The sequence below is a fragment of the Penicillium antarcticum genome (genome assembly GCF_028974205.1).
Source record: "Penicillium antarcticum strain IBT 31339 chromosome Unknown utg000002l_segment0_segment0, whole genome shotgun sequence".
Lineage (NCBI taxonomy): Eukaryota > Fungi > Ascomycota > Eurotiomycetes > Eurotiales > Aspergillaceae > Penicillium > Penicillium antarcticum.
In genome coordinates, this window is record NW_026695300.1 from 517,384 (window position 1) to 535,204 (window position 17,821).

The 17,821-nt window shown below is 49.9% G+C and overlaps 6 protein-coding genes across 6 annotated transcripts; 4 read left to right on the top strand and 2 right to left on the bottom strand.

The window, feature by feature from the left end:
* Positions 1-124: 124 nt before the first annotated feature.
* N7508_001187 (serine/threonine-protein phosphatase 2A activator) lies at positions 125-1,694 on the bottom strand (the record flags this gene model as incomplete). The annotated part of the gene is made up of 3 exons (XM_058459253.1): positions 125-595; positions 649-1,000; positions 1,063-1,694. 3 exons carry the CDS (start codon positions 1,692-1,694, stop codon positions 125-127), a joined length of 1,455 nt encoding a protein of 484 aa, XP_058322785.1.
* A 125-nt stretch (positions 1,695-1,819) lies between these two features.
* On the top strand, positions 1,820-3,853 carry N7508_001188 (uncharacterized protein; the record flags this gene model as incomplete). The annotated part of the gene is made up of 2 exons (XM_058459254.1): positions 1,820-3,692; positions 3,747-3,853. The coding sequence occupies 2 exons, from the start codon at positions 1,820-1,822 to the stop codon at positions 3,851-3,853; spliced, it is 1,980 nt and encodes a 659-aa protein (XP_058322786.1).
* Positions 3,854-4,907: 1,054 nt separating this feature from the next.
* On the top strand, positions 4,908-9,027 carry N7508_001189 (M protein repeat protein; the record flags this gene model as incomplete). Its single annotated transcript, XM_058459255.1, has 3 exons — positions 4,908-8,642; positions 8,755-8,825; positions 8,886-9,027. The coding sequence occupies 3 exons, from the start codon at positions 4,908-4,910 to the stop codon at positions 9,025-9,027; spliced, it is 3,948 nt and encodes a 1,315-aa protein (XP_058322787.1).
* Positions 9,028-9,986: 959 nt separating this feature from the next.
* Positions 9,987-11,168, top strand: N7508_001190 (DUF3632 domain-containing protein; the record flags this gene model as incomplete). Its single annotated transcript, XM_058459256.1, has 1 exon — positions 9,987-11,168. One exon carries the CDS (start codon positions 9,987-9,989, stop codon positions 11,166-11,168), a length of 1,182 nt encoding a protein of 393 aa, XP_058322788.1.
* Positions 11,169-11,630: 462 nt separating this feature from the next.
* Positions 11,631-12,816, bottom strand: N7508_001191 (Saf4/Yju2 family protein; the record flags this gene model as incomplete). Its single annotated transcript, XM_058459257.1, has 2 exons — positions 11,631-12,742; positions 12,804-12,816. The coding sequence occupies 2 exons, from the start codon at positions 12,814-12,816 to the stop codon at positions 11,631-11,633; spliced, it is 1,125 nt and encodes a 374-aa protein (XP_058322789.1).
* A 3,860-nt stretch (positions 12,817-16,676) lies between these two features.
* N7508_001192 (aromatic alcohol reductase) lies at positions 16,677-17,603 on the top strand (the record flags this gene model as incomplete). The annotated part of the gene is made up of 2 exons (XM_058459258.1): positions 16,677-16,703; positions 16,752-17,603. 2 exons carry the CDS (start codon positions 16,677-16,679, stop codon positions 17,601-17,603), a joined length of 879 nt encoding a protein of 292 aa, XP_058322790.1.
* Positions 17,604-17,821: the final 218 nt, after the last annotated feature.

The following is a 17,821-nucleotide window of genomic DNA, read 5'->3' on the forward strand; positions in this document are numbered from 1 at the left end:
GGCCGATTTTCGCCTATTTAGATTCCTTGTTATTACATGTGGTAAGGTGAGGATCAGCACATAGGCCTCTGAAATACTGGGGCAATGGAAGATCGTGATTTTTATTCGTGGTATCCTTTCATTATCATTTAGCCCAGGGAGCCTTTGTATGCACTTCGACATTGCCGCTCTGTGAGGGTGGAGACTGTGAAGATGCCCATGGGGCTCTAATCGGCGCCATAGGGCCCGGAGGTAGCCTTGAAGTATCTGGGAGAGCAGAAGGGATTCTTGTTGCACCGCCGGGTATACCTTCTCTCCTTGCATTAGCCCATGGAGCTGCTGTTCCACCCGTTGGCGGCACGGCCCGTGTGCCCGTTGCTGAGTTGGCCCAAGGAGCTTGAGTACCAGCTCCAGGCATAGGACGAGGAGTGGCTATGGAAGCATGACCGTGATCTGGCGCGACGGGCCTTGCCTGGGGTCCAGACGTTGCGTGGGCTGTGGAAGGAGGAGGGATGGCATTGGGATCCTTATCCCAGCTGAACAGACTCCCAAAGGGAAAATGCTGAACCACGGGGAATTTAGAAAGAACTTCTGCGTTGTACATTTTGACCATTCCCTAGAGACTGAATGTAAGGCCAACGCTTTCAATGGACATCAAGGAATACATACCTTGTTAATCTTACCCCAACCAGATTGGATACCTGAGATATCATAGAGGATGCGACTGTGTTCCCAAAAAGGGCCTTTCTTCACATCGTAAATGAAACCGATTGCGGAGAAGTACAGGTTAGTCTCTCGTTCCTGTTCAACAATATTTGCTTTGACAACTCCGCCTGGATCTGGAGAATCAGGCAGAGAGCCTTCTTCTGGTGTCAAATCAGAGTCGGTGATTGCAGGTGAATATTGGGCAGACCCAAATATGTAAGGAAGAAAGGAGTGATCATCGAGTCCCCAGACCCCGTGGGAACCCGCGGGCTCAAGGGTGTATGTTTTAATAAGTTTTCTAACCAGGTCCAGGTATCTAGGCGATCGTTAGCAAACGAAGAAGTATGCTGTATGCCGTAGCAGCATAGGCACACGCACGGCTGAATGACCCCGATAACAATAGCTCGTTCCTCGACGCCAGGCTCGGATCTGGGGAATACGTTCAACTTCCATAATCCGCCCAGGAAAGCAAGGAAGCTTAGTTCATGGCCAGTACCATAGTCTAGACGCTGTCCACTGCCCCAGCTGCCCACGAGGTATGCTTTCAGTTCTTCTCCAGCGGTCACACCATCCCCGTTTGGTGAAACTCTTTGTAAGAGCTCTGCTGGCAAGCATTCTTTTAACAGGTCCGACGCGCGACTCTTAACCACCTCGCACCACCTTCGAAAGCTTATGTTTCCAAATCTCCGCGGGCCAGTATCGGGCGGAACCTCCTGGATGATGTCTTCAAGGCTGGAGAGAAGTTCCTGTAATTGTCGGATAGGAGCAGAGAATGAAATCGCATCACTGTTGATAAGCCAAGACTGGGAGGTGCCGTCGTCTAATTTCAAGGGAAACATCGATCGGTTGAGTTGTAACAGCCAAGTCATGATATCAGTATAGGCTTTTGAGGTGAGGAAGGCCGATACATCTTGCGACTCGTGGATCTTCTTGCTCGGGGCTCTAAAGACATGCGGCGCAGAGGAGTCCAAAGTGGACAGTACACGAATGGAAGGTCCATTCGTAGCCATGATAGTGGTTGGGGAGTTGTGAAGACAGAAAGTTGGAGGGGCACTCCACATGCGGGATGATGTTAGGGACTCGACTCCACACGAGCTTCCTTTCCTCCCTTGCCTTTCCCACTCCCACGCGCAAAATGCCGAAGAGAACCAAGCCTCGGTCTACCGATGTTTCTCTGGATTATCTCAACAACGTCAACACCGAACTCAAAAGGCGGCGCACGGTCAATGAACCCATACCCAATATTTACGATCTCCCTACCTCACCACCGGAACCTCAAGAAACGCGCAGGGCTCGACGCGACCGTATCAGCGAACCAACGACGCGATTTAGAGCTTTAAGAAACCGCCAAATCGGAGTTGATCCAGTGTCACAAAGTGCAACCCCTCGCAGCCTTTCCAACGGGGAACAACAATCATCCAACGACAATCAATCCGCCGAACACATTGATCAATCTACAGGATCACAACAAATTCAAGCTGAGATTGAGACCATTGGAGAGAATGAGGCAAACGCCAGCAATGAGAGGCAGTTCACCCCACCCGCGCCTATCCATTCCAGCATCGATGACCTCTTCGCACCCAGAGAGGGATATCAGCCCGAATCCAGCGGTTTTGTATCTATCAACGGCCCACGGCGAGTTAGTTCTGGAAACCTGCGCCCTCGCCCCCGCGCTAGCGACCTCTTCCCAGCGAAGTCGCCCCAGATAACCGAAGCGCAGAACGAAGGAGAAGAAAATAGTTCACCTGCTTCTGTAGATAGTTATTCCAATGGAGTTCACAGCGGCAGCGATAATGGGGACTTACATCATGAGAAGCCGAACGGCAACGAGTCTGAGTCCGATATTAGCGAAGAAATCGTGGAAGGGCAGGACAGTGACGAAAATGGCGTCGAGGGCGAGGAAGAGGAAACCCTGTTCTCTCAACCCGTACACCTCTTTTCGGACGATGCCGACCCTGAAGCTCAAGATGATCCAGAGAGCGATTCTGCAGAAATCCACAGTCCAATACCTACACAGCACCCCGCTAAGCCATCTGCCATTGAGGTGCAGATTCCCACCCAAACAAAGGATTCCCGGAAGCGCACACAGAGGAATCAATCGGATGCAACTGAATCACAATCCTCACAAAATCAATACAGTAGTCAGATACCGGAGACCCCGGCTCAGCCCCGTCAAAGACGAAGAGACCATGCCAGTCGAAAGGAGGATGCTGCGGATCGTCCAACAACATCGTCTAGGGGGAAAGAACCCTCAAACCGACGGGGCACGCTTGGTCTAGTCGAGGATCACGAGGTCCGACTCGGTATCTTTTCTTGGCTCAAGGATAGTGTGAAGGAATCCGGGTTCAAGGAGGATTGGGAGCTCATTTGCCGTCAGAGAAGAACTTTAAAACCGCGAGCTGATTTCGAGCTGGAAGGCCGTTTCTCAGGCACAGAAAAGCTCATCCAACGGTTACGCGACCTCTACAAGTCTATGACCCAAGAACCATATTCAGCCCATTTCCTGATAGACCACTGTCGACTCATCGCGAACAGCATTTTTAACGAAGGTCAGTCAGTTATCGTTGAAGAAGCCCCGAACATGGAAGAAGATCTCGGTGGACACTTGATCAATCAATTTGAAGCACATATTGTGCCCGATTTGATCAAGCTCCTCGTTGTGGCCTTCCAAACCTGGAAGACTACAGGAGAACGCGCAAAACCACACTTTCGCATTGCATTAGATCTAATCTGGGCCATATGTTACCGGATATCTTCAATCAAAGACGTTTATGACCACCTGGGATCTTACGTCCTAGCTACATCTCGTGAGATCCTTAAAAGTATCAAGGTCATCAAAGATGCGCTCGATGATGGTCGACTGCTTGAAAGAACATCTCGAGTCCATCGAGTCCCCACCAAATACAAACACTTTGAACAGACGGAGGTTCAAAGCAAGATTACTTGTGACCCGTGGACCAAGGCAGAGAAACTGGCGCTTCTGGAGGGAATCAATGGGCCCACCGATGGTAAGTTTGTGGCTTAGTCTGGTCGTCTCATTTCCTTTTCTAACTTTCCAACAGATGAAGACACATTTGTCGACCTTAAATCTGACATGAGATATGGGCCTACGCTTGAAAGACGTACTCTCAAAGACCTGAAAGCCGAAGCCCAGCGACGGAGACTATGAAACACCGAGATGAGGAGGAATAGCCATTTCATATTAGTCCTTTTCAGTTACATACCCATACCCCAAGTGAATTAATGATGCTGTACTGGACCTAACCTCGGTTCCGTTTCGGGTTTAGCCGCGAACCAAAGATCGCGTTGTTGTGGTCAACATTCTGTTTACTTCAAGAGTCAGCCATTATATGCATACTGGACATAGCATATAGTCGATGCGATATTATAACTATGCAGCCGAAATTAAATCATATCTCTCAATAAGCTATATATAGCTAGATACAACTTAGTCTCGGGAAATTGCAAGGAGCTCAGCTCGTATTGCGCCCAAAGTGTACCTGAGTGTGCCAGAGTGTGCCCAAAACGCAGATCGCACCCAGCAGAGACAACAATTGAGACCAGGAATTAAAACTGAGCGTATCACAATCTGTAAGGGCTTTGAAATACCCCAGATGCTCCAGTTAGGTATAGAGTGACGATCCCCCCCCTCCAAAAGACACCGCCTTCTTCTTTTTCGCGCTTCCCCTTTTCTCCGTACTCTCCCCATCTTCTTTTGATGGTCATTTTCTCTCCCCAATTGTGTTTAATTGTCAGACTTCGTTTGGTCTGTACATCGGCTTTCGACTGAAGGCCCTTGAAGCTGCCGGAACAGTGTGCACGGCGCGTGAGTACTTCTTTTCTTTGTCTGTTCTTTCTGTTTGGACACCTTGCAAGCTCAAGTGAAGCTATGCGCGCGTTAAATTTGGGGCAACTACACCATGATTATTGACTTGCTGGCTTCGATATTTGAAATTGCCAGTCCTTGGATGTGTATCAGTGCTGGGAACAGATCCGCTGATGGGTCTATGCGATTGCACGAACGGGGAGCTACGACTTGGATCTGGCTTTGGAGGCATATATCGGCTTGCGAGCAATGCGTTCAATGTGATACAATTTTGTTTGACACGTGCTGACGGAGCTTTACCTTATAGTTTACCTGTTCAACAAATTCACTCGCATATACTCGAACCATAACCCGAACCTGTCCTCCTTTAATACACTAATTGGAACGGACCGCCACTATGTCATCGGATGCCGAGCCCATCGTGGCTTCTGCTCCTGCAGAGGTCGACGAGAATGCGCCCCCGGCCACTCCGGTAGAGTCTACTGTGTCCGGAGGTGAAGAGATGGTCAAATCCAGCCCTGAGGCTACCAAGGAAAATCCCAAGGCTTCTCCAACCAAGGCCAGCCCGGAAAAGCCTGGAGCTGTGAAGCGCCCTATTTCGTCGGGAACAGCCACCAAGCGGCCTACGTCGTCATCCGCAACAAAGCCCACGACCACTGCTACCCGCGGCACCACCAGCGGCACTTTGAACAAGCCCCCCACACGTCCCACAACGACTACGGCTACGCGTAAGCCCTTGGGTGCTTCGACGACCTCGACCTCGTCTCACCGGTCTCGCATGTCTGTCAGCAGCTCTGCGGACGAAAAGCCTCGCTCTGTGGCCAGCTCTGGAGACGAGAAGAGAGCAATCTCTGGTACGGCTAAGCGTATGTCCATGGCTGGCACTACGTCTACTCGCGCACCTTTGAGACCCACCTCCTCTTCGGTTGATCGTCGATCCAGCGTTGCTGGTCCTACTCCGGAGAGGAAGCCTGCCACCACCACTACCGCACGCACCGCCGCTAGCTCTACGAGCAAGCCAATGGGTCGTTTGACCTCTGCTGCCACCCCTGCAAGCCGAACTCCCACGTCGGCTTCCACTACTCGTCCCACAAGTACCGTGAGATCAACCGCAACCGCTGATCCCAAGAAGCGATTGAGCACTATTGGCGGCGCCTCTGCTACGCGCAGTGCAGGTGATTCCGAAAAGTTGCAGGCTCTTCAGACAAAGCTTACGGAAAGCGAAGAGACTGTTGCCAACTTGAAGACAGAGCTTGAGACCGTCAACGAGAAGCTGAGCCAGCTCTCCGTGTCTGCCGAGCAGCCCTCCACCGATGAAAGCGCCACCGATGCACTTCGCGCTGAACACACCGCCGAACTCGAAAAGTTGACCTCGTCTCATGGCGAGCAACTACAGGCGTTGCAGGCTCAACTCGAAGAGGCCGAAACCCAGCGCAAAGAGCTGGAAGAAAGCTCTCGAAGAGAACTCGAGGAGGCCAAACAATCCGCTTCCGCACAAGGCGACGACAAGACAACTGCATTACTCGAGGATCTCAAGGCTGCGCACCAGGCTCAATTGGAGAGCATTGGAAAGGAGCTGACTGAGCACAAGGCCGCCGCTGCCAACTTTGAGGACCAGATTGAGGCTCTCAACAAGGAGCTTCAGTCGCTCAAGACCTTGGAGGAGCAGAATGCCCAGATTACTCGAGAGCTCAAGGGCCGTGACCAGGTGTTCGAGAACTTGAACACCGAAATTAGTAGGCTGAATACCCAGAAGGAGCAAGAAGTTCGCGCTGCGGAGGAATCTGCCCAGCAGAGTGTGCTCAGCCTGAAGGAGCAAGTGACTTCCCTTGAGGCCAAGCTTGCCGAGGCCGAGTCAGCCACCCAGCAGAGCTCTGAGACCACCGGCTCAATTGCCGAGAAAGATCAGGAAATCACCGATCTCAAGCGGGCCCTTGAGAAGGTGCAAAGCGAGCTCCACGAGGCCCGCGATGCCGCTGCCGAACAGTTGGAATCCAAGGTCAAGGAGCTGGAAGCCGCCCATGAAGTCGCCATCTCTTCTCTTTCCGATTCCCATGCGAAGGAGCTCACCGTAGTCACCGCTGCAGTGGAGTCTAACGGCTCAGAGCACACCAAGGAAATTCAGGAGCTCCGGAGTGCTCTTGAGTCCTCCAAGGCTGCTGCCCAGCAGAGCCGAGAGGACGCCGTTGCTGAGCTGAAGACTGCTCACAAGGCCGAATTAGATTCTCTTCAAGAGAAGCTTCAGGCATCCGAGGCTGCTGCTCAAAAGGGACAGGAAGATGCTATCGCCGAGTTGAAGGCTACTCACGAAGCCGAGCTGAAGTCCCTGCAAGAACAACTTCAGGCTTCTGAGGCTTCTGCCCAACAAGGACAGGAAGGTGCAATTGCTGTGCTGAAGACGGCCCACGAGGAAGAACTCAAGTCCCTGCAAGAAAAGCTCGAGGCGTCCGAGAATGCTCTCGCAGAATCTCGTCGCGCTCTCGATGAGGGCCAGGCCTCCGCCCAAGACGTCGCTGTTCAGGAGATTGAGGCTCTTCGCCAGAAGTGTGAGTCCTTGGAGTCAGAACTCTCTACCGGCACTGGAAAGATCAACGCACTCCAGGAGGAAGTGCAGAGCAAGCAGGCCGAAGCCGAGGCACTTCACCACAGCCTTCGTGATGTTGAAGATTACTACAAGCAGGAGGCTGTCCAAAAGGACAACAAGCTCAAGGCTCTGGAGCAGAAGGCCGCCGAGGCCACCCGTGTTCTTGAGGAACACACTTCGCAGGCCGCTGGTGTGTCTGATGAACACTCCAAGGCTTTGGAGGACTTGAAGACCCAGCATGCTACCCAGCACGCCCAGGCCATCGAAGAATTGAAGGCTCAACATGCAGCCCAGCTCGCATCGGAGCTGGCTCAGGCGAAGGAGTCATCCGGCTCCCACGAGACTGCCCTTGGCAATCTTCAGTCGCAGCACGATGAGCTCCTTGCCAAGAGTAAGGAATTGGGGTCTACTCATTCTACCAAGGTCCAGTCTCTTGAGGCCGAGCTGAAGTCTGCGCTGGAAGGCCACGCAGGTGAAATTGCAGCTCACACCGAACAGCGCGAGAAGGCAACTGCTGAACTTCAGAGGCAGTTCGAAGAAACCCAGACTAAGCTGCAGGCTGAAATCACTGCCTTGCAGAGCTCTAGCAAGACCGATGCCGAGGTCCACGAGAAGCAAGTCGCTGAATTGCAGAAGGGCTTCGAAGAGACTAAGGTTAAGTTGCAAGCTGAAATCGAGGCATCGAAGGCCTCCAAGTCTGCCGATGCTGAAGCCGAACACGGCAAGGCCATCGAGCAACTTCTCACCATGCACGAGTCTAAGCTGTCCGGTTTGAAGGAGGAGCTTGAGGCTTCGAACAAGGCTAAGCTGGACGAACTCCAGAAGTCTCACGACGTGGCACTGGCTGATGTTATTGCTCAGCTGTCAGAGGCCAAGGCTGCCGTTCAGGATACTTCTGTTTTGGATGGCTTGAAGGCTACCATTGCTGATCTTGAGGGTAAACTTGCCGATTTTGAGAAGGCTCACATTGCAGTACAAGAGTCTGCCGCTTCTGCTTCCAGGGACGTCGAGGCTCGTTATGCTGCTGAGATCTCCCAGAGCAAGGCCGCCCATACTGCACTTGAGGAGAAGCATCAAGCTGCTGTCACCCAACTGAACATCCTGCAGAAATCAGCCACTGACTCGGAGAGCCAGAAGTCGCATCTGGAGTCTCTCATGAAGCAGCTCTCGGAATGTCGCGATCAGCTTCTTACCCTCAAGGCTGATAATGCTACTGTCTCTGACTCGTTGCTTGATTGCAAGAACCAGAACAGGACTCTTTCCGAAAAGCTGGCCGCGGGGGAACGCGACCTGAACGATCAGATTGACAAGAACATGGGTCTCCTGAACCAACTTGGCGACGTGGATTCGGCTATCTCTGCCAGTCGACGACGTGTGCGCGAGCTCGAAACCGAGCTACAGCTTTTGAAGGCTGATGGAGACCGGAGCAGCACCTCAGGCTTGGGGGCCAGCCGGTGGGCAACGGCCGATGAGGGTAGCGAAAACGCTGAAGATGGGGGTCCAGCCGCAACGGAAGGTGAGGACCTCGGCCCATCCATTGAGGGAACGGTGGGAAAGCCCCGTTTGAAGTCTTCCTACTCATCAGATCTTCCCGCATTCCACCCATTCATATGAAGTCTGAAGACCATAGTATATACAGAAACTAATTCGATATCAATAGATGGCCAGCATCCAGGAACAGCTTAAGCATATCCGAACAGCCAATGAGGACTGGCACGATGAGCATGCCAGGTGAGTCAATGCTTACCGAGGTTATTCCCAACCACATGACATTAACCACATTCCTCCCAGACTCGTCGGGGAACTTGCCCAACTCTCCAGGCATGCAACCCCTGCACCTCGCAGCCTCTCAACAACCCCTCACCCTGAAGCATCAACATCGGCACACAAATCAGAAAACAGTCGCATCCACATCGAACAGCTTCCCCGGTAGTCCCTTGTTGCGTTCGTGCTGGACATGATCCCTTTCTGAGAGCTTAGTCGTGATGCAGCATGACTTTCTTTTGTTGTGACCCGTTTCACTCTCTTCTCTGTGATTCTACTGTATGTAATAGCTTGCAGGATACCCCTGTCTTACTAGGTCGGGGCATTCCCGCTAATCTTGTTGAATATCTTTATTATTCTTTGTACACCGCGTGTGCGTATGAATTTATCAATTCCACGACAAGGCTCGCGTATTTAGGCTTAGATCTTCTAGAGAAGTCGAGATCATACAACTTTATGGAAACTTGGATAATGTTTTGCTACAATTTACACACGTTGCCTGTATGTGCCTGCATATATATCGGTTCAGGAGGGACTTGATTTCACTCCGAGTTGGCATAGTACAGTCAAGTATCTACTGTCAACCTTTGCATTTTTGCAAACGATGCTTGAGTAAGATGATTGCGATACGAGACCTGTTCAGACCAAAAGGATCCAAATGCCAAGGATGAGGGTCTTTTCAATTCAGATCTATAGATCTAATATTTGATAGATCATAAATAGATCATAAACAATTCAATCCTAAGATCCCAAGGCGTTTAGTGCCTCCATACCGCTCCATACATATGCATCCTCCACCCCGATATCTTGATGTCCGCCAGAAACCCGCGATGTAGCACCGAGACTCACTCTGTCCAAGTTATCCAACCCGATCTTTCAGAGGCTGCAGGATGGCCCCGCTTGCCGGGTGCTCGACGAGAGACGAAGAACGTAGCCGAAGGATTCAGATACCCTGTCAGAACCCTGTCCGACGGGCATAATCCGTTGCTGCCTAGGAATTCCCCTGAGAAACCGTTCCCATCATTTGGTTGAAGACCCCGTGGGGCTCTACCAGGCACTTGTCTTTCATGTTCATTTTCATACTCATTAGTTGCAACCGACCCAATTCCTCAATCAACACTATTCATAATGCATGATCTCCGTGATGCACTGCTCAGCCCATCGCCACGAGGTACCGCTCACCTCACCACACCAGAAGCTGTTCGATTAAACCAGGAAGACACGCGTCAGTCCATCGCTCGGAGAGAATTCAAAGAAGTCCGTGACGCCGCCTTCAGCAACCGAACCTGGACCATCAACTCCCGATACTGCGAAGTTGGAGATGGCGTGGACTCCCTCGAAGAGTATATCCATTCCATATGGTATATGTACTACCAACTCGGTCGGAACATCTCGCACGAAACGCCCGAACACGAGGGTCTAGTCCTTGACATCGTGCGTATTCAAGGAATGGGACCGTTAACTCGACCCGTGCGAGGGAATTACGGTCTTGAAAATGCACGAACTGCTGAAGGCTCCCTGTGGAATGATCTACCCTTCTTGGCTACCGACATGACCGACTTCTGGAATAGTGACTTCCCGACTATGTCGGGTACGCACCGATTCAATTTTGCGACTTTCCTGGCTAAACTAGCGTCAACGCGTGTCGGCAAAGATAGACTATGCCAGATTGCCCTAATCCTATTTCGTAATCTGTTTGAGGAGAGACAGGTCCTCCGCAGCGGGGATGAGTCGGATGAAGAAGATTCCAAGCGCAGCATGCGTCAGCTTGAGATTTTTCACTTGTTACCAGGTGCTGTAGCTTGGCTCCGCCATGCAGGCCATAATCTTGCTCTTCTCTCAGAGGTCCATTGGAATGATTGTCCTAGTGTTATTGGTATAGGTGGCCAGAAGTTCGTCGAGTCGGAGCTTGGGCAGCGATCACCCACTGGATTCTCGCCTTGGAGATATATGTACTGGCTTAAGCGACTCCATGAAATCCGGGAGGAGGCTAGAGAGGCTAAAGAGGAACTCTTGGAAGAGTACGCTACTGATGCCATTGACTTTATGGTCGGAAAAGTCAAGGAACGAAAATCTGAGGTTTTGAGGGCATACCAGAATGGCGGCGTTGCCTTGCATCAGGAAAGACATCTGTTTTGCCTGAAGAGTCTTTTGAAGAGTGAAGAAATCGAGCATGAAGACTCGAAGGATGACTCGAAGGATGTCGGATATCCTGAGCCGCAAGGTGCAGTGGAGCATCTACGGGCCCGGATTTCCTGTAACGCGGAGAATTATTCTTTGCAAGAAAGAACAGGACAGCGTTGGGTTTGAAGGACATGCTGTACCTCTCCAGGTATTATAGACATAGATTCCAATAGGCAAATTGTGCCTATATACGGGCAGTCATAGCCACAGACCATCAATTTATGATCTCGTCGCATTGTATTAGTGGAGGACACGCCCTTCTTTTCATCTCCATAGTTGGGAGACCTACAAGAAGAAGAAGTCTCGGGGATGGCTTTCCAAACTATTTGGCATCTAACATGTCATCGAACACCCCCGGACGGCAAGCAACCTGTGTCAACTAGCAACTGAAATGTCTGAATCGTTGCTGGTTGAAGGAGCTTTTCGCAGGTCAAGGAACCAAGAGAACTCCACACAATTGGTCTCCATTAATTGTGTTGAGTGTAACGCTATGTAAACAAATAGGTATCTCGTTCATGCAGTAAAGCTCTTCAATCAACGCCTGACCTGAAGTCCCAGAACAAAAGAAAAGAGGGCTTATATTCAGCCTTAGTCTGAATCAGAAGGATAGCCGACCAACACGGGCGTTGCTGCTGGAGTAGGTATATCTTTGGGGGTTGCATCCCGTTTTTCGCGCATGTTCGGAGAGTCGATACTCGGGGTAATTGAACGAGGTGTTGAAGTCGAAGGCGCAGCAGATTTCCTTTTCTTCCCAGGTTGCCATCCACTGGGATCATCCGTGTCATCGATCAAGAAAGGGTCGACAGTAGCACGCGTATTACCGCTCAACTCATTGCGAAGAGAAGCCTTCCGAGAAGCAGCAAGATTAGCTGCCTTAGCCCGTTTCAAAGCCCGAGATTTTGTATCATGAGAATTCGTCTTGGTTGTATATTTCGCAACGCGGTGCGCAAACATCGGCCGAGTGCGTGTAGCCCGAGCAGCATGAGCCCCAACAGTAGCTTGATCATCTCCAAAATCGACCATCTGAGCTCGTTGTTGATCCGACTCCGTTTCATCCATGAGATCAATCCCAAGACTCATCTTATCTTTCAAGGCTTCTCGGCCCGCCTCCGCTTTCTCAAGACCTTTGCGCTCTTGCCGAAACGTGCGCCTTAACCGCATGGACTTCTCATACGGATCCTCCCAATCCCGATTCTGACGCTCTTGAATCTCGAGAATGCGCGTGGCCTCCGTCTTCGCACGGCGCTTATCCTCAACCTTCCCTTCAAGTTTCGAAAACGGATCCTTCTCTGCGGGGTCCTGACCCAGGGCGTAGGGTTTGATAGCAATCTCACCCGGCTGCAACTCCTTATCTTCGCCAGTATCCCGCTTCTTGCCACCCTGCGTGACGACATAAGCCGTGTGTTGGGGATCAGTCTTGATCTCGATAGTTCCACCACAAACGGTATGTTTCATGCGAAAACTGTAGATCGGCGTTGAGTAGTAATTCCCGACCTTTCTCTTCTCGGCGTTGAAGCGCACGCCTTGGCCGATTATTGTGTCGTGGGGTTTGCAGGTCGTGCACCAGACTGCGAAGGGCATTTCGAAGCGCACGACTAATGCGCCTGGGTGTCGTGCTCGAGCTCCTAGAGGGTGTTTCTTTGCTAGTTGGTTTCCCGATAAGACTCCTTCTTGGTCTGGGGGGACGTAGCGTCCCATGTCTGTTGCGCGCGCCTGTTAGCCTTTTGTCTGGGGTTGAGGTTCGGTGGGGGAGGAACATACTGAAGCCTTGCATCTTGATGGTCTGCGGTGGGTTCGCAGGGCTGAAATATAAATGAGGATAGTCAAGCCGAGCTGGTCGAGCCGGGAAATTAGAAGTTGTGCCAGCTGTGCAGGAAGACAAGTCCCGCGACGGAAAATGCAGTTTGGCGGAATTGATTTGGTCGGAGATATCGGGAATAATGTTGATGACTCAGCTCCCCCCAACACGGCTGAGACCTATACAATGAGAGGCCAAGTGGAGAACCCTGATCATATCGCCAGTAACGGGTGGGTCCGCCACAGTCAACATGTTTGTATAGTTTGTATCCCATCTGATTGGTTTAAATATGACCGCTAGTAATATTAATTGCTTGGCAATACCTTTTCGAACCTTCTCTCGTTCACATTCTTTCATTACGCCCTTTCTCTAGCGTAATTTCTTTTACTAATCACGTGCTATTTTTATTGCTAAATCATTTCTATTGCATTCCCCGACATTATGAGCGCCTTTCTCGCTAACGAGCCGGCCTACAACCGCTATCTAGAAGGTGGCCTAAACCTTCCTGCCTACGACACGGTGAGCTTCATAGTCTTCCAATACCTTCCTAGTCTATTCCTAGTCCATTTCTAATAAATTTATAGGACCAAAATGGCAACATTGTCCTTATAGCTAGCGAAGTCTTTTGCCGCGTTAATGGCTTTGTCAGGACCCTCGACTACTTATGTTGGTACCTGAGGCACGAGTTGGTGCCTCGGGAATCGTGGCAGTATAGTACTGCTCACCGCCCGGAAGCTCGGCCAGCCTGTATTTAGTTCATCCCCGCTGACCCTGGAAGGGTCAGCGTTCAGCCTCTCCTACAATAGGACCATATTGTACCACACGTCAGCTGAGGCTTCTACTTCGCTTACCAAACCAAACCAGAGACTCTGCGTGGTCTCACACTATTGCTAGGGAATAATGCCTGAGTACGTGCGTTAGGACAGAAGCGAAAGAATCGCGATAATAATATATTCGAGTACTACTAGTTAGTTAATCGATAAAAGCTCTATAATTCACTAGATCTTATAAAAAGCCTCGAAATAACCCTATATTCTAATAGCCGTCAAAAAAGCTAGTAATATCGCTAAAGAACCCTATACTATGATAGCTGTTAGAAAATTATTACGTAGCTTTAAGAACTCATTCAATATATAGCAGAAACAATAGTCATCGAAAGAGGCTTTTGTTATAAGTCAAATACCTAAATATACAGCCAAAAACTGCACAAGTTATGTATCCTTGGTGTCTCTCGATTGGAATTAATTCCACCACTTCCATCCACTTAGGATATCAGGGTGAACAAAGCAAAAAAAACAAAACAAAACAAAAACAAACTGCACAGCTAGATGTCGCAGTGCGCATGACCTGAAGCTGAGAGTTGATACAAATCATCCCCAATTGTGGCTGCGTCTCTTTCTCACATCATTTTGACTAAGACTCGAGATCAGAATCACAATCACAGGAATCACTTTAAAGCTCTGAATGGTCTTCCTACACTGTTATTCATCTATTGGATTCTCGGGTTTTCGAGTGTTGTTGATTGCTGTGTTGTTTACCTGGCTGCCATCCTCTCTGTTTTCTTCCCACCTCCAACCTTCACTCATCCGTCATCGTTCATCTCCCACCTTTTCTCTCTTAATTTGAATTATTTGGCTTTCATATTTTGTTTTTCATCTGTCACCTTCCATCTACCATCCATTTTCCTCCGTCATCCATAATCCATCAGCCATCAAAACAAAATCTATGCCTCTCCCTTCTCCAGTGTCCAACCAATCTTCAGACTCTACTGTCACTAGATTAAATCAAATATCCTGTTGCTTTGATCACCAAAGAGACCTCTTGATATGTCCTGGACGTACGTGACTCTCCTGCTGATACTAAAAAGCATTCTCAAATCCGATTCTAACGTGAGTCTGATTAACATAGATCACTCAACAAAGATGTCGCAGTCTCTAGACAGAGAAGATTGAGCGGAACTTCCGAGCCAGACTTGCAGCTACTTCTTGGAATAATTCTCTAGACAGAGAAACGCGGGAACGGCATCTGCATGAAGCATTGGTATCCCTCACTAGCCATGATCACTAAATGGCCCTCAGCATGAAAAGAACTATCCACGATGACGGAGCTGCAATTATATTGATACTACAACAAGAAAATCGAGAAGCAGCAGATTGTGCTTTTGCTTTAGGGTTGGACCCGAATGCCCAGAACACCCACCAACTGGACCATGCCGTGATACTAAGAGCTTCTGACATCTTACGGGACGACCCTATGGACTTCGAGCACGCGAATTCACAAGCACAGGCCTCAAGAACGGCATTAACTACCACTGGTTTCGGCAAACCCTCAACAAACACCGCCGCAACACAAAAATTGTTAACGACTAGCCACCAGTGTGCAGCGTGCACCGAGTCTTTCTATTACAATATAATTCAAGCTCCTTGCTCCAATTACTATTGCAAGGTATGCATCATTAGTATGTCCGATGTTGCGTTTGTTCACGGGCCCGTCTTTCCCCCGGCGGTGCTGTCGAATCTCGATTCCTCCTCCCAGTATACGCCATCTTATCAGCGGGATCATCCCTTTAGAAACTACTGTTCAAAGCGCACCTGCTCCCACACAAATAGCCAGAGGCTTGATTACCAGCATAATTCGTAAAAAAAGGTAAGCCATAAAGGATTTGGACGTAGAGCTTTGCGACTGTTGTCTTTCCTGTGCCTGGAGGGCCTAAGAAGACGCCTTTGTGAGGAAAAGGATGCGGAACAAACTCTTCCTTTTTGCGCGAACAAACATCGACTGCTTGGTAATGTAGCAGACCGATACGCTCGTTGATATCCTCGAGGCCAACCATTTGCTCTAATTTGCCAAGCCTCGATACTTTCGAGTATTATATCCGCACATACACTGTCGCGTCACCATATTTGTTCTTTTTCTTGCTACTGTCACTGATACTGCGACAAGGTCTGCGACTAGTATTGCAACTAGGACTGCTACTACGACTTCGACTCCGAATAGACTGCCACTGGAACTGCGACTGCAGGTGCGACTGCGAGTAGGACTCCGACTGGGACTGCCATTATCCTTGTCCTCGGCACCATCAATATCACTGCAACGGCAACGCATTCGAGACCCCTATTCTCGTCGCTTGCAGGATAGATCGTATCAGACGCCACTGGGTTCAGCCTCCAGGGTAATAGCCGCCTTAGCGAGTCTGACCTCAGCCAAATCTTGGGCAATAATAGTAGCTTGCCTAGTATTTTCCCCATTCAAATTAAGTTATATGTTCTGGCAACTTCTATCAAACCAGACTCCGCGAATCTATACTGTCCACTCCATCCGGTAAAACACTCAAGCAGCTAAAAAAGCATCATCGATAAACCTAGAGCAAACAAATATCCTCATACGAAGTTCAGAAATCACCCAAGAACAAAGGCTGCTACAGTGCGAACGACACTTAAGTTGAAACTATTTTCGACTGCATCAAACGCGTCTTGGCATCAAATTATAGAATCACGTGCTGGTCCCGCTATCCCAGTCTTGGCATCGGGAGTGACAAAGCCGCCTCTGAAGTGCGGAATCTCTCCGCTCATTTCTAAGCTTGTACTTGTAAGCGCGGGATTAACATATCGGGGCTGACCAACCCGGCATTTGAGGTGATTTTCACCACTAAGTACGCAAGACGGCTTGCCGAGATGATTTCAAAGGCGACAGGAATGGTGAATCCTTCAGGAAATGATAAGGGCGTCTTCAGGTATATAAGGAGGGTACACCCCGGCGAGGGATGAATCAATCATTTTTCAATCAAACCAAGCTTCTATACCAAACTCATCACTTCAATTCTTGAGATTGACAAAATGCCAGCTAAAGTTGCTCTCGTCGGTGTAAGTGACATTGCCCTTTACATTTTGTACACAACTAACACCCAACAGGGAAGCGGCAATCTCGGCCCTGCTGTTCTCAACCAACTGCTCGAGGCTGGATTCGACGTGACAGTTTTGTCTCGTCAAGACAGCGACAAGACCTTTGACACAAGAGCCAAGGTCGCAAAGGTCGACTATGAGTCCCTCGACTCACTCAAGAACGCCCTCGCTGGCCAGGATGTCGTCGTCAGCACACTCGGCGTGGGCCCAGTGCCACGAGCCACTCACCTTCGTCTCGTTGACGCTGCTGTCGCCGCTGGAGTGAAGCGTTTCATCCCCTCCGAGTACGGATGCGACACAACACACCCCAATGTTGCCAAGCTTCCCGTCTTTGGCGACAAGGTTGCCGTCCAGGAACATCTTAAGAAGGCCAATGAGGAATCTGGTCTGACTTACTCGTTCCTCATTACTGGCCCCTTCCTCGACTGGGGTCTCAACGTTGGGTTCTTGATTAACCTTGCCGGCCCTGTTACAACCCTGTATGATGGCGGCGAGCAAGAGTTCAGCACCACCACTCTCGCCGATGTTGGTCGCGGAGTTGCTGGAATCATTAACAACCTCGCGGAGACCGAAAACAAGACTGTCTACATCAGCTCGGCCGTTGTTTCGCAGAAGCAGCTGTTGGCTCTGTCTGGCAAGAGTCTTGAGACGAAGTCGATTGCGACAATTGATTTGGAAAAGCAGGGATATGAAGAGTTAAGCAAGCCGGTTCCTAACCCAGCAATCTTTGCTCATCTTTTCCTTTTCCGGGGTATCTTTGGTGATGGGTTCGGAAACCGCTTCGATTCCGAGAAGCTGTCTAACAAGGCATTTGGTTTGAAGACTTTGTCTGAAGATGACATCCGCGGTCTCTTCAACTGAACCATTTGTATTAATCAATAATAGTCATTATTAGGACATAGATACATGTAGTATCATATTCATTTTATATCAAGCATACCTCATATCCCATACAGTAATATCCAGGAAATGAAAATGTCATCGATTGTTTACACGTGGTGACGTCACGCATCCAAATGTCCCGATCTCGATCTCGATCTGAGCCCCTTACATGACCCAGTTTTCGCTCATTAATCTGA